Consider the following 11,343-nt stretch of genomic DNA (forward strand, 5'->3'; position numbering starts at 1 on the left):
AGTTTTTCACATATCTTTTATTAATCCATCTCTCAATTTCAAACCCTTTAATTTTTGTATATTTTTTATTTTGTATTCTTTCTATACTTTATTATCTTTTTATCTTTATTTTTGATAATTGGTTTTTTGTGATTATTTGTTACATGTTCTTTTGTGTGTTATTTTTTTAGTTCTTATTTTTCTTTTTGAAACTATTGTTTTCATTTTTGGTCTCATAATTTATGTCCAAGAATAAGGACTTAAGAACAAACAAGTGATAGAAAATTGTATCACCTAAAGATGATGAAAGTTTAGACCCCAAATATTTAGCTGCATTGAAAAAATAGTCTTTCATGTATTGTATATTCTGGTGGAAGTTGCATCTCAAATATGTTCTTGTTTGGAAGATAGTGAATGTAACCTCTCTTTCTTGCAGCAACACAAAAATACTTAGTACCATGATGACATACAAATGGCTCTATAGATTTTCCCAAACATCTTAAGACGCCATTGCAATATTCTCAAAATAAAAATAACTTGAAAAATATTATTTAACGAAAAACTAAATATTTTGTATCCTAATAATCACGGTTAGAGTATCTTTACACCTTGTATCTTTTTATAGTTTATTGTTACTATTACTTTCTAAATTTTTTTTTCATGGTTGCACAACGATTGCCCAAACTGTCACTTTTTTTACCTATCAACTTTGAATAAGCAATATGGTGAAACGAATTTGATTTTGGTTAAATGATATTTGATAGGTGTGAAACAAAATATAATTTTTCTAATAAAATAATATTAGTTGATTATGCAATATAGTGATATTGAATCGTTTCTTTATAATTCAATATTTAATTTGTTTAGCATTCATGAAATAACTTTATGTTTTCAAAATTTTAGGAAAAATAATATCAATGAACTAAGTTTCAACGGTGTGTCGCCAATAAACAATTTCGTATATATTAGTGTCTTATATACTATACAATATAGATTATGTAAAGAGGAAAAAAAATACAAATGTAAATTTTGGAGTTGAGTCCTAGAAAACTCTTGCGTATGAAAAAAAAAATAAAAATAGTATAATACATCATCAAATTCGTGAATCTACTTGGACCATCAAACTTTATTAAAAGTGAACGCGTGACTTTATAGTAATTTGCTTTTATCATTTGTCCCTTAAGAGACGGCTAAAATGATGTTGAAATTGTTGTTTTGATGTAATGATGAATTTTGTCTTCGCCGGTCTATATGCACTTATAGATAATTATTGACTATAAAATGATGAAGGGATATCGTATTTGTTGGTATAAGATGTTACATTGTAATGATAATGGGAAAGGAAAAGAGGGTAAAGAAGAAAAAAATGGCTCAATGAATATCTATATGAGTCTTAGGATTCTCTTTCATTGAAAAGCCTTGTGCTTGTGCGTCTCCTTTTCACTATATGAAGTAAGACCCACCACAATCATATTAAGAAAAATTACACTCTTTTCCCCTTAATGTAAACGCGTAGACACGTGCGAACATCGACAAAACTACCTATACGTGTTGGGGTAGGAAGGAAAAAACAAAAGTTTAAAGAAGATGATTTTGAGTATTGGAGAAAGAAAGAAATGACCTATTTTGACGAACCTATACACATCAGGAAGTTGATTAATAACCTTTTCCTACTAATGTAACCATCTTTGTGTGTGGGGAGAGAGAGAGAGAGAGAGAGAGAGAGAGAGAGAGAGAGAGAGAGAGAGAGAGAGAGATGAGTTTGAAGAATCTTAAAAATGGTTTATGTTTTGATTCCCCAAGCTTCATTGAATGGCTTAGAGCTCCATCTACTTCTTCTCCTTCAGTGCTATTTCGTATGAAGACAAAAGATGTTATATCAAGATCAAACCACCAGAGACAGATAAACATGTTGGAACGATCTCAATTCTTATGCCAACCACAAGAACCACTCAACACAAACACTACGTCTATTCAATGCTTGCCTCTTCTAAACAAGCTCATGGAGAATAAAAGTCAAGCCTTGGAAGATATCAAAGAAGAGAAGGACGATGATGTGGTTACTCTCCAAATCGGATTGCCTAACTATCACCTTGGTAACTCGGCGGAGGATGACTCTGATACAACTTCCGATCATCAGAAGAAACATATCAAGAGAGAGATCATAGAAGATGGCGTGGTGATGAAGAAGAGGAGGAAGATGAAGTTTGATGAAGAGATGAATGATCCTGATATGGTAGTCTGTGGGAAGCGGTTTTGGATACCAAGCCCGGCTCAGATTCATGTCGGTCCAATGCAATTTTCTTGCTCTATTTGCAGCAAAACCTTCAATAGATACAATAACATGCAGGTACGTCTTCTCTCTTATCATTTCCATCCTATATTCTTTGTTGCATATTCACTACTTTCACCTACAAATCTTGCGCGCATTATATGGTAAACACTAAACATCATCACTATATGTCGTATTAACAGACAAAGAAACATTATCATCTATGTCAACTTTACCTTTGCCTTTGTCCATTCTAATATTCATATAGGGTATTTCATTTACGGTTGTTTTATAAATAATAAAACAAAATATTGATTGATGTTAAACAAAAAAACAATGTTTTTTTTTAATATATATACCTCTTTTTCCCCTCGCAAAAAATTTATACCCTTTATAATGTCGCAAGCAGGAAACAAATGTTTACTATAAATATTTTATGTAAATAAAAGATTTTCAACCGAGATTTATTATCATTACATACAAAATACAATATTGCCATGAATTTTTTTTCTGTAAATAAAAGATTTTCAACTTTAATGACTTAATTATTACGATAATTAATCTCGGTTGGTGAATATAACCCCAAATATACTATGAGGAGGATAATTGGTATATAACTTCTGGATTAGTTGAGAAATCTTCGAAAATCTTTTGACTTTTTCATTGTTTGCCTTGCCTTTTGGTTGAAAAGCCAAAAAGCAAAAGAATAATCATAGAGTGGGATTTGTTAAAGTTTAATTCAGCAGGAAACAAAGAACGGGAGGGAAAAAAAAACACTGATCAAAGTGATCATATTACTTTTACTGAATACATGCAATCGATTACTTAACCTAATGATCTGCGCAAAAGCCTTCTAATTAAATAATATTGGTTTCTATATTCTACTTAGGATTCCCCCCTCAGTACAAACTTAATTATTTCATTTTATATCGAAATTTAAAAATTCAAACGAATCCCTCTTTAAAAGTAGGAAACATTTTTTCTTAAATCATTTTTACGGTTTCTTACTAAACTTTGAAATCCGTATTTGTGCACAACGAGAAATACATACCCCATATTTATTTTTCTATATTTTCTAGGTTAACATAGGTCTTTCATTTTTTATATATGACTTATATATTAATACTACGTAATGGGCTAAATATATTAATAATACATATGCTTATGTTCTAAAGAATTAATCTATATACAAACCAACAATACAGATGCATATGTGGGGACATGGATCAGAGTTCAGAAAAGGAGCTGACTCGTTGAAGGGCACAACCCAACCAGCGGCGATCCTGCGGCTGCCATGCTATTGCTGCGCGGAGGGATGCAAGAACAACATCAACCATCCGCGGTCAAAGCCCTTGAAGGACTTCCGTACACTTCAGACACATTACAAACGTAAGCATGGCTCGAAACCCTTCTCTTGCGGCAAGTGTGGCAAAGCCTTGGCCGTGAAAGGCGATTGGAGAACCCATGAGAAGAACTGTGGAAAGCTTTGGTATTGTACATGTGGATCAGATTTCAAGCACAAGAGGTCTCTCAAAGACCATATCAGGTCATTTGGCAATGGCCATTCTCCTCACCCGACTCTTTCGTTTGAAGGGTTTGATCAGGAGGATACTGAATGTGTCACCACCGAGTGATCAGAGCCACACGCTGGGGGGATTGTGGGAATCATCCATATATCTCTCGGTAAGATCCGAATTTTATTATGTTGCTTCAAAACGATATAGATATGCACCCACAAAACATCTCAAGTCTACCAAAGAATTTCTATCTTGAAAAGGGGGAAATTCTTTGTTAGACTCGATATACCAATATTTACCAAATAAAATGAAGCAACATTTTAAAATTTAGATCTTTTTCTTGGGATATGGTTACGATAATTAAGTCTACATGAAACCCGGCCGGTGTCTTTCTAATCTTTTTTATTTTAATTTTTTTTTTGAGATAAGGGTTTGAGTATGCATGTGATATTATTAGGGGTCTTTGGTTTGATAGGGGTTTTTTGGGCGACGTAATCTATGGGAGGTTTCATTATGCTCACTAACAAAAACTTCTCTTTCGCTTAGAGGGATGTATTTGTCGGGGAGCTTTTTGTGTGGCTCGTCTAAACCCCTAGTTATCTTAGTGATTAGTAGTAATAAGTTTGGTTTCATCTTAAATAAGGGTGACTATCTCTTAGAATTTTGTGAAGCACGTAAATTTTCTGTTTCTCTCATGTATTTGTATTAGAAGAGAAAATTGGTGTGCTTCACTTTATTATTGTTAATCCACAATAGAGACTCTTCCTATCATATTGTATCTCTTTTCATTACGTATCATGTGCTTTCGTCCTTATTGTTGTTACGATGAATTGCGATTCACACTTACACCATTAGTGTTTTTAATTATTCGCTTCAATATATTTAACATTTTATTCGTTGTCGTATATATATATATATATTTTTTCATAAACTATTCTCTATTGAATAGTACATAATTTCACGTTGAATGTTTTAAGAAAATGCGACTTTTGAAAAAAAAAAACAAATATATATTTTCAGGATATCAAAATCTCAGTCCATAAATAGCAATTGTTGAACAAACTCTCTTTCCAAGGCCCCTGTTGACCTTTAAAATCTATAATTTCCACGTTATAACAAAATCAAAAAGAAATGTAAGAACACACCATCTAAACGATCTCGACTTCGCCTTCGGCTTAGATCGATGTGTAAGATTATCGTCTAAATTTACCATATATGATCAAATATGTGTAAGTGTTAAACACCACAAATCTAAACTGTAAAGAGCACTCTTATCACTGGGAAAGTGTTGACAACATCCTTCGTCTCCACTGCCCAATCTCAAGCAAAATCTTTGAGACTTAGACAAAATGAAAGCGTAAACTCTTGCCAACAAGCTTCTTTGCTTGAACACAAACTTTCTGACAAAACTCTTTTGAGATGGTGGTATATTCAATGGTAAACTTTTACCAAAGGGATCTTGAATGCTTTGGGCAAGAATGGAATGGCCCTGGGATTGTTTTCCAGGTCACGATACAATTTATATTCCGCTTCATAGTCATGAAGCTTGAGCTCTGCTTTCTGATTAGTATGGTAATGGTGTTTGGTTGAATTCAACTTCCCAAACCCGAAAATGCTAACTTTCTCACAAACTCCCACCGCAAGCATCACTGCCTGCATACCCGACGAGTAGTGAAACAACGAGCCTTCATGACTTTTACTCCAATCCTGAAACCCTTCCACTTTCTTTTCTTCCAAGAAGTTCTTGACCGAGTAATACTTGACGATTCTAGCACACAGGACATCGAATCTCGGATCCGTGATAACCAGAGGAGCCTTGTGAGAGGGTTTGCAAACAGTGTAATCCAAAACGTGAATCGGCTGGCAAATGTACATGACGATAGGCACTGTTTCGCCATAAGGATGGCAATGGCAACTTTCCCTTCTTGCACACTGATGCAAAATGTTACTGTTTATGAAAGATATGCTCGTTTTCGATCCCACCTTCTTCTCGAACCTCTGCGTTTTCGCATTGTTGAGGCGAATCACGATCTCGTGTTTATCTATGAGATCTCCGTATTGGGTATTTAGCAATGTGCCGCTATTCCCAACCACAGCACAAGATGAGTATCTTTTACTAGAAATGGAAACAACACCATTGTTGTGAGAATCAATCGGATTTTTAACTAGTCTAATCAAATCCAACATGACTTGAGGTTCGTAAGCTTTTCTACGAGCCCAGAGCCGCAAGTTTCTCTTGAAGTCGGACCAGTAACGATAAACCTGAGGGGAGCGAAGCGTTACCGGATATTTGGAAGGAATGTCTCGGTTTCCATGGCGGCCATCGATCGGCCTCGACATTGAGCTGAAATAGCGGCGGTGGCTTCTCCGAGTGTTGTCGTAATCGGAGATCAAATCGACCTCCTGCTTGAATTTGGGTTCGCCGGGATCAATGGCGGCGAATTCGAGCAACGTCTCGTTGAATACAAGCTCTTCCGTCATGAGACCGGAGGTACCGAGCTCGGCTATGGCGGAGCTGAAGGAGAAGCTTCTCCGGCGAATCGCCACTCTGCAGATGAGTGTGGCGGCGAGGAAGCCGAAGAGGAGAGCACTGAAGAGAGGCCTAACGGATCGTTTCATCGGCGCCGCCGTAATCAGAACGTCGCGAAAAGCTAAACCAACAAAAATTGACGGCGCGGGTCGGATCTTATTCGGCTAGAAGTCGGATCCATTGAGGGATCTAGCGGGTTAAAGGAAAGTTTTCACAAAATTTCGGTGAAGCTATAATAAAGTTGAGATAGTAACATGATATGGTAACTCCATTAATAAAAGAACCTGGAAAGAAAGAGAGGAAGGTGAAGAGGAGGAAGAAGAAGGGTTGTGTGAAATTGAAGTCAAAGAGAGGGAGACCACATTGTTGCTTAGAAAAGAAAGATTTCAATAAACTTAAGAAAATGTGAGATTTAGCATCCCTGAAATGGAGATCTGAAAGAACGGAGATCCAATTCAATCAACCATTAAATAAACCTCTCTCTCTCTCTCTCTCTCTCTCTCTCTTGTGTAGGCGCAGCCATGTTGTGTACACTTTGGAGCTGGGAAGAGAGAGAGAGTCAGAGAGAGAGAGAGTAAGTGGTATTTGTAATTCTATTTTTTTTCCTTTTTCATCAACAAAATCCTTTAATTGCATAGAAAAATTAAACGAAGTACAAATAAGGAAAGAGCCGGTTTGGTTTGGATTGATTTGATTTGATTTGATGCGGTTTTGGTTTAGTTTCAACAGGCTCTTTATCTGCGGGCTTGGCCCAAACTACCTGGCGCGATAGCAACTTCGCCTTTCTAGCGCGTTTTTGCGATAATTGTCTTCGTTGAAAAACGGCGACTACTTTCCGTGTCGTTCATCAAGACGGTTAGAAATTTCCACTCACCCCACTAAAAGAGTGTCAGACGCCTTGACGTTTTTATGATCTACACATAAACACTCTGTTGTTTGTTTTTCTTTTCAACGTCAAAATTACCCAATCACTCTTTACCTTTTTTTCTCTTCTTTCTCTGTCACCGAATCCAATCATCAAGTTTCCTTATTTTTTTTTCTTTCAAATTTTCTTTTTTGGTAAATTTCTGATCATGAACTATCCACGTTTTAGGATTCATTCAATTTCGATCATCTGATTTTTCGATTAACCTTTCAACTCAAGGATTGTCAGTTGAATCATTGATTTTCTGTAAACCCTAAAAAATATGTACAGCAATTTCAAGGAACAAGCGATCGAGTACGTCAAGCAAGCGGTTCAAGAGGACAATGCTGGCAACTACAACAAGGCTTTCCCTCTCTACATGAATGCCCTCGAGTACTTCAAGACCCATCTCAAGTACGAGAAGAACCCAAAGATCCGAGAAGCTATCACCCACAAATTCACCGAGTATCTCCGCCGCGCCGAGGAGATCCGTGCCGTTCTAGACGAAGGTGGATCCGGGCCCCGATCGAACGGCGATGCAGCTGTCGCCACGAAGCCCAAGACCAAACCCAAAGACGGAGAGGGCAAAGGAGATGGAGAGGACCCGGAGCAATCCAAGCTCCGAGCTGGGTTAGACTCTGCTATCGTAAGGGAAAAGCCTAACGTTAAGTGGTCCGATGTTGCTGGCCTTGAAAGTGCCAAACAAGCGTTGCAGGAAGCTGTGATTTTGCCCGTCAAGTTTCCACAGTTCTTCACTGGTAAATGTTCATACTGAATCAGTATATAGAGAAAAATTGGTAACTTGACTAGTTGTATTGATCAAACTTGATTTCTATAATTAGGAAAGAGGCGACCGTGGCGAGCTTTTCTGCTCTATGGGCCTCCTGGAACTGGGAAATCGTACTTGGCCAAGGCTGTTGCTACTGAAGCAGAGTCTACCTTTTTCAGGTAACATAAGTCTCTTCAGGTTTTCTGCAAAATTTTCAACTTTAACTCTTCTTCATTATGTTTGTATGATATCCCCTGTTGCCGGAAGACATGCCAAGGTTTCCATATATGATTCACTTGCGATAAACATAGTAAATTTTCCACAACCAAATGTAGCCTGCTTGAATAGCTAGCCTATAGTTTTTGTATTTAGAGTTTAAATGGATTTTATAAGAGGAACGGTACCTGTGGTTACTGTGTTTATAATTGGGAACACGTTGTGGGTTTTGAATAATTGTATTCTTTTTGCTTCCCATCCATCAGTGTGTCTTCATCGGACTTGGTCTCGAAGTGGATGGGTGAAAGTGAAAAGCTAGTATCGAACCTTTTTGAGATGGCACGTGAGAGTGCTCCGTCAATCATTTTCGTGGATGAGATAGATTCTCTGTGTGGTCAACGTGGAGAAGGCAATGAGAGCGAAGCTTCAAGACGTATCAAAACAGAGCTTCTTGTGCAAATGCAGGTGAAAAGGTTAATCGAAATAAACCTTCTGGAAATAAGCTATTAGCAAAAAAATTAACTTGACTTCTTTCTCTCTTTATCTCTCTTTTATTTTAGGGCGTTGGACACAATGATGAGAAAGTCCTTGTGCTGGCAGCAACAAATACACCATATGCTCTTGATCAGGTGAAACACTTAAGAGTGGATTGGTTCTTTGAATTAATTGCCAGCTGCAGAATAACATTGAAAACTAATACCATGTTGATTGTAGGCTATCCGGCGACGTTTTGATAAGCGTATCTACATCCCCCTACCGGATGTGAAGGCTCGGCAGCACATGTTCAAAGTAACATTCCTCAAAGTAAAATCATATAGGTTGTCAAAATCCTTGTTGCCTAATGATATCCGTGTATGATGCAGGTGCATTTGGGAGATACTCCTCATAATTTGAATGAAGCTGATTTTGAATACTTAGCTCGCAAGACAGAGGGATTTTCTGGTTCGGATGTGGCTGTCTGTGTAGGTAGCTTGGCATGGGTTATAATTTCTAGCCATATATATATAAAGACAAGTCTTTATTCTGAGTGGTTTCTACTCTGTGGCAGGTCAAGGATGTTCTGTTTGAACCTGTTAGAAAAACCCAAGATGCCATGTTCTTCTTCAAGTCTGCTGATGGGTCGTGGATGCCATGTGGGCCTAAACAATCTGGTGCCATTCAGATTACAATGCAGGATTTAGCAGAAAAAGGGCTAGCGGAAAAGGTAAGTGTCAAAGTTTGTATGCATTTATCCTTGAGGCTGTTTTGGTGATGATAGACAGAGAATTCCTATGGAGTGTGTGCAAAAGAGCTTATGTTTCTTTTCTTTTCTTTTTTTCATTTGTTTGACTCAAAACATAAAATAGATTATTCCACCGCCGATATCAAGAACAGATTTCGAGAAGGTACTAGCAAGACAACGACCGACAGTGAGCAAGTCTGATCTTGAGGTTCATGAGAGATTCACAAAGGAATTTGGAGAGGAAGGTTGATGATCAAATGGTTCGGCATCTCTAGTGTCAGTGAGAAGCTGAGAGTTCCCGGTTATGTATGTACTAAGAAGAGCTAATCGACTCTGGTTTGATGCATGTCATTTAATCTTTTTTTTTCTCTAATTGTGTAAAATATTTCAGAGATGATTGTTGCCTGAGATGGTGTAGTCGGTGTCCAGATTACACTCTTGGGTATATAATATATTCATAATTTTCCCCTCTAGTGTCGCCTTCCCCTCTAACACACTATCTATCGTCATGTGTAAGTTCTTTTTTAAAAATACAAAAATTGAGTATTAAAAACGGAAAATCATATACTGTAATACATTAGCTACGTCCAAGACGTCCTCAATTGGTCTTGTGTTGCAGATAAATGGAAATATCTTCTCCGAGTCGGGTGTTTTGAGTCAATTAGGGTATAAATCTATAAACTAAAAATGATGTCTTTATGTATGGTTTTGTAAGTAGCTGAAGGGTTTTAAAATCCAAAAAGCATTTCACACAGGGTGCCACTTCCTTTGCGTAAGACCTCATCAGGAACCATTGGGATAATAGTTGCGAGAGAAAATATGAACGGATGAACATAAGTCATGTATAGGTAATAAGTTGCAACAGCATCGGAGACAGAATAGGAGGCCATTGTCTGTAAAAGAAATAGAAATAAGATATAAGCACCCAATTCCATGCAACACATTGCAAGCACTGCAGCATAGACTAGAAAAATCCACAATTGCTTGAAGTTATCTACAATTCCATAATTCAATCTTATAGGGCCTCATCTACAATTCCATGTGCTCGTTTCATTAGCACATCTCTCTCTTTCCTCGACCGCCTCATATCACTATATAATCCACTCATTATCTCAGCTTGAAACGATTGAATTGGTGAAACCCCAATTGCAATACAAAACAATGCGTAGACCAAAGGCTTCGATACAAACTCTATCAAACTCTCTCTCTCTCGTCTTCGCGCTATACCCAGACAACAATGGCACAAGCTCATTTACCTCTCTGCATAACCTCAGAAACAACTTTACACCCGTCTTCAGGCTGGTTCGAGCTAACGAAACTCCCGTGTACGCTGGAGAAGCCAATACAGGCTCTAATCGGCGAAATGAGTCCGACCAGTTTCGAAGCAAAAAAAAAAAAGAAAAGAAAAAAAAAAAAGCAAAACGGCAAGGGATAACAAGCAAAACGCATATACTGTGATATAACTGATGTTAATTTGACGGACAGTGTCATATAGGAACATGTCTCCTAATTGCTAAAAATTGATCAAAATCGAGCCCAAAACGACAGCATGATAACACGCAAAACGCAGCACACTCGCTCATTTTGGAGTCAATATCGCGTGTAAGCCCAAAATGAACAAAATCGATACCTTTCGATTTTTGGCTAACGCGCGCAACGCGCTGCGGGTGCGAGTGGGATATGAGTATGAGTAATACAACCACATCTCGGTTGGTTTAGTTCGGTTATATGAGTAAATCCTATGGTTCAAGCCAATTTGGATCGATTAAAATATCCTCACATGATATCCACGTGATCATCGATTTAATTAGTAAGAAACTATAATTATCTGTGTGTCACTTTATCCATTCCCAAGTAAATAGAGTATAATCAAATTATCCATCGTCACCCGTTCCGGCCAAAGTCTAATGTTTAATATTCTCAAATTATCTTAT

General features: G+C 37.4%; 3 protein-coding genes across 7 annotated transcripts; 2 read left to right on the top strand and 1 right to left on the bottom strand.

Annotated features, from left to right (window-relative positions):
* Nucleotides 1-1,688: 1,688 nt before the first annotated feature.
* Nucleotides 1,689-4,633, top strand: LOC18994045 (zinc finger protein WIP3). Its single transcript, XM_006417646.2, has 2 exons — nucleotides 1,689-2,329; nucleotides 3,457-4,633. Exons 1-2 carry the CDS (start codon nucleotides 1,736-1,738, stop codon nucleotides 3,883-3,885), a joined length of 1,023 nt encoding a protein of 340 aa, XP_006417709.1. The 5' UTR covers nucleotides 1,689-1,735; the 3' UTR covers nucleotides 3,886-4,633.
* Nucleotides 4,634-5,020: 387 nt separating this feature from the next.
* Nucleotides 5,021-6,831, bottom strand: LOC18994046 (beta-1,6-galactosyltransferase GALT29A). Its single transcript, XM_006417647.2, has one exon. The coding sequence runs from the start codon at nucleotides 6,385-6,387 to the stop codon at nucleotides 5,200-5,202; it is 1,188 nt and encodes a 395-aa protein (XP_006417710.1). The 5' UTR covers nucleotides 6,388-6,831; the 3' UTR covers nucleotides 5,021-5,199.
* Nucleotides 6,832-7,319: 488 nt separating this feature from the next.
* LOC18994047 (protein SUPPRESSOR OF K(+) TRANSPORT GROWTH DEFECT 1) lies at nucleotides 7,320-9,882 on the top strand. Of its 5 annotated transcripts, none has more exons than XR_002898126.1 (8): nucleotides 7,320-7,960; nucleotides 8,045-8,150; nucleotides 8,454-8,652; nucleotides 8,748-8,816; nucleotides 8,902-8,976; nucleotides 9,051-9,153; nucleotides 9,236-9,391; nucleotides 9,534-9,882. XR_002898126.1 is itself a non-coding variant. In XM_006417648.2 (8 exons), exons 1-8 carry the CDS (start codon nucleotides 7,486-7,488, stop codon nucleotides 9,657-9,659), a joined length of 1,305 nt encoding a protein of 434 aa, XP_006417711.1. In that variant the 5' UTR covers nucleotides 7,322-7,485; the 3' UTR covers nucleotides 9,660-9,882. The 5 variants fall into 5 exon arrangements, 2 of the variants coding, with proteins under 2 accessions (XP_024009007.1, XP_006417711.1); XR_002898127.1 differs by having other exon boundaries at nucleotides 8,454-8,660; nucleotides 9,051-9,149; nucleotides 9,534-9,736; XR_002898128.1 differs by having other exon boundaries at nucleotides 8,454-8,660; nucleotides 9,534-9,714.
* Nucleotides 9,883-11,343: the final 1,461 nt, after the last annotated feature.

Source organism: Eutrema salsugineum, unplaced genomic scaffold (genome assembly GCF_000478725.1).
Source record: "Eutrema salsugineum unplaced genomic scaffold, Eutsalg1_0 scaffold_5, whole genome shotgun sequence".
In the NCBI taxonomy this organism is placed as follows: domain Eukaryota; kingdom Viridiplantae; phylum Streptophyta; class Magnoliopsida; order Brassicales; family Brassicaceae; genus Eutrema; species Eutrema salsugineum.

Bases quoted from the DNA above. Each gene is read 5' to 3' on its own strand.
- LOC18994045 (XM_006417646.2), top strand. From the start codon at position 1,736: ATGAGTTTGAAGAATCTTAAAAATGGTTTATGTTTTGATTCCCCAAGC. The intron at 2,330-3,456 runs GTACGTCTTCTC...CCAACAATACAG, and splicing joins ATAGATACAATAACATGCAG to ATGCATATGTGGGGACATGG.
- LOC18994046 (XM_006417647.2), bottom strand. From the start codon at position 6,387: ATGAAACGATCCGTTAGGCCTCTCTTCAGTGCTCTCCTCTTCGGCTTC.
- LOC18994047 (XM_006417648.2), top strand. From the start codon at position 7,486: ATGTACAGCAATTTCAAGGAACAAGCGATCGAGTACGTCAAGCAAGCG. The intron at 7,961-8,044 runs GTAAATGTTCAT...TTCTATAATTAG, and splicing joins GTTTCCACAGTTCTTCACTG to GAAAGAGGCGACCGTGGCGA. The intron at 8,817-8,901 runs GTGAAACACTTA...TGTTGATTGTAG, and splicing joins CACCATATGCTCTTGATCAG to GCTATCCGGCGACGTTTTGA.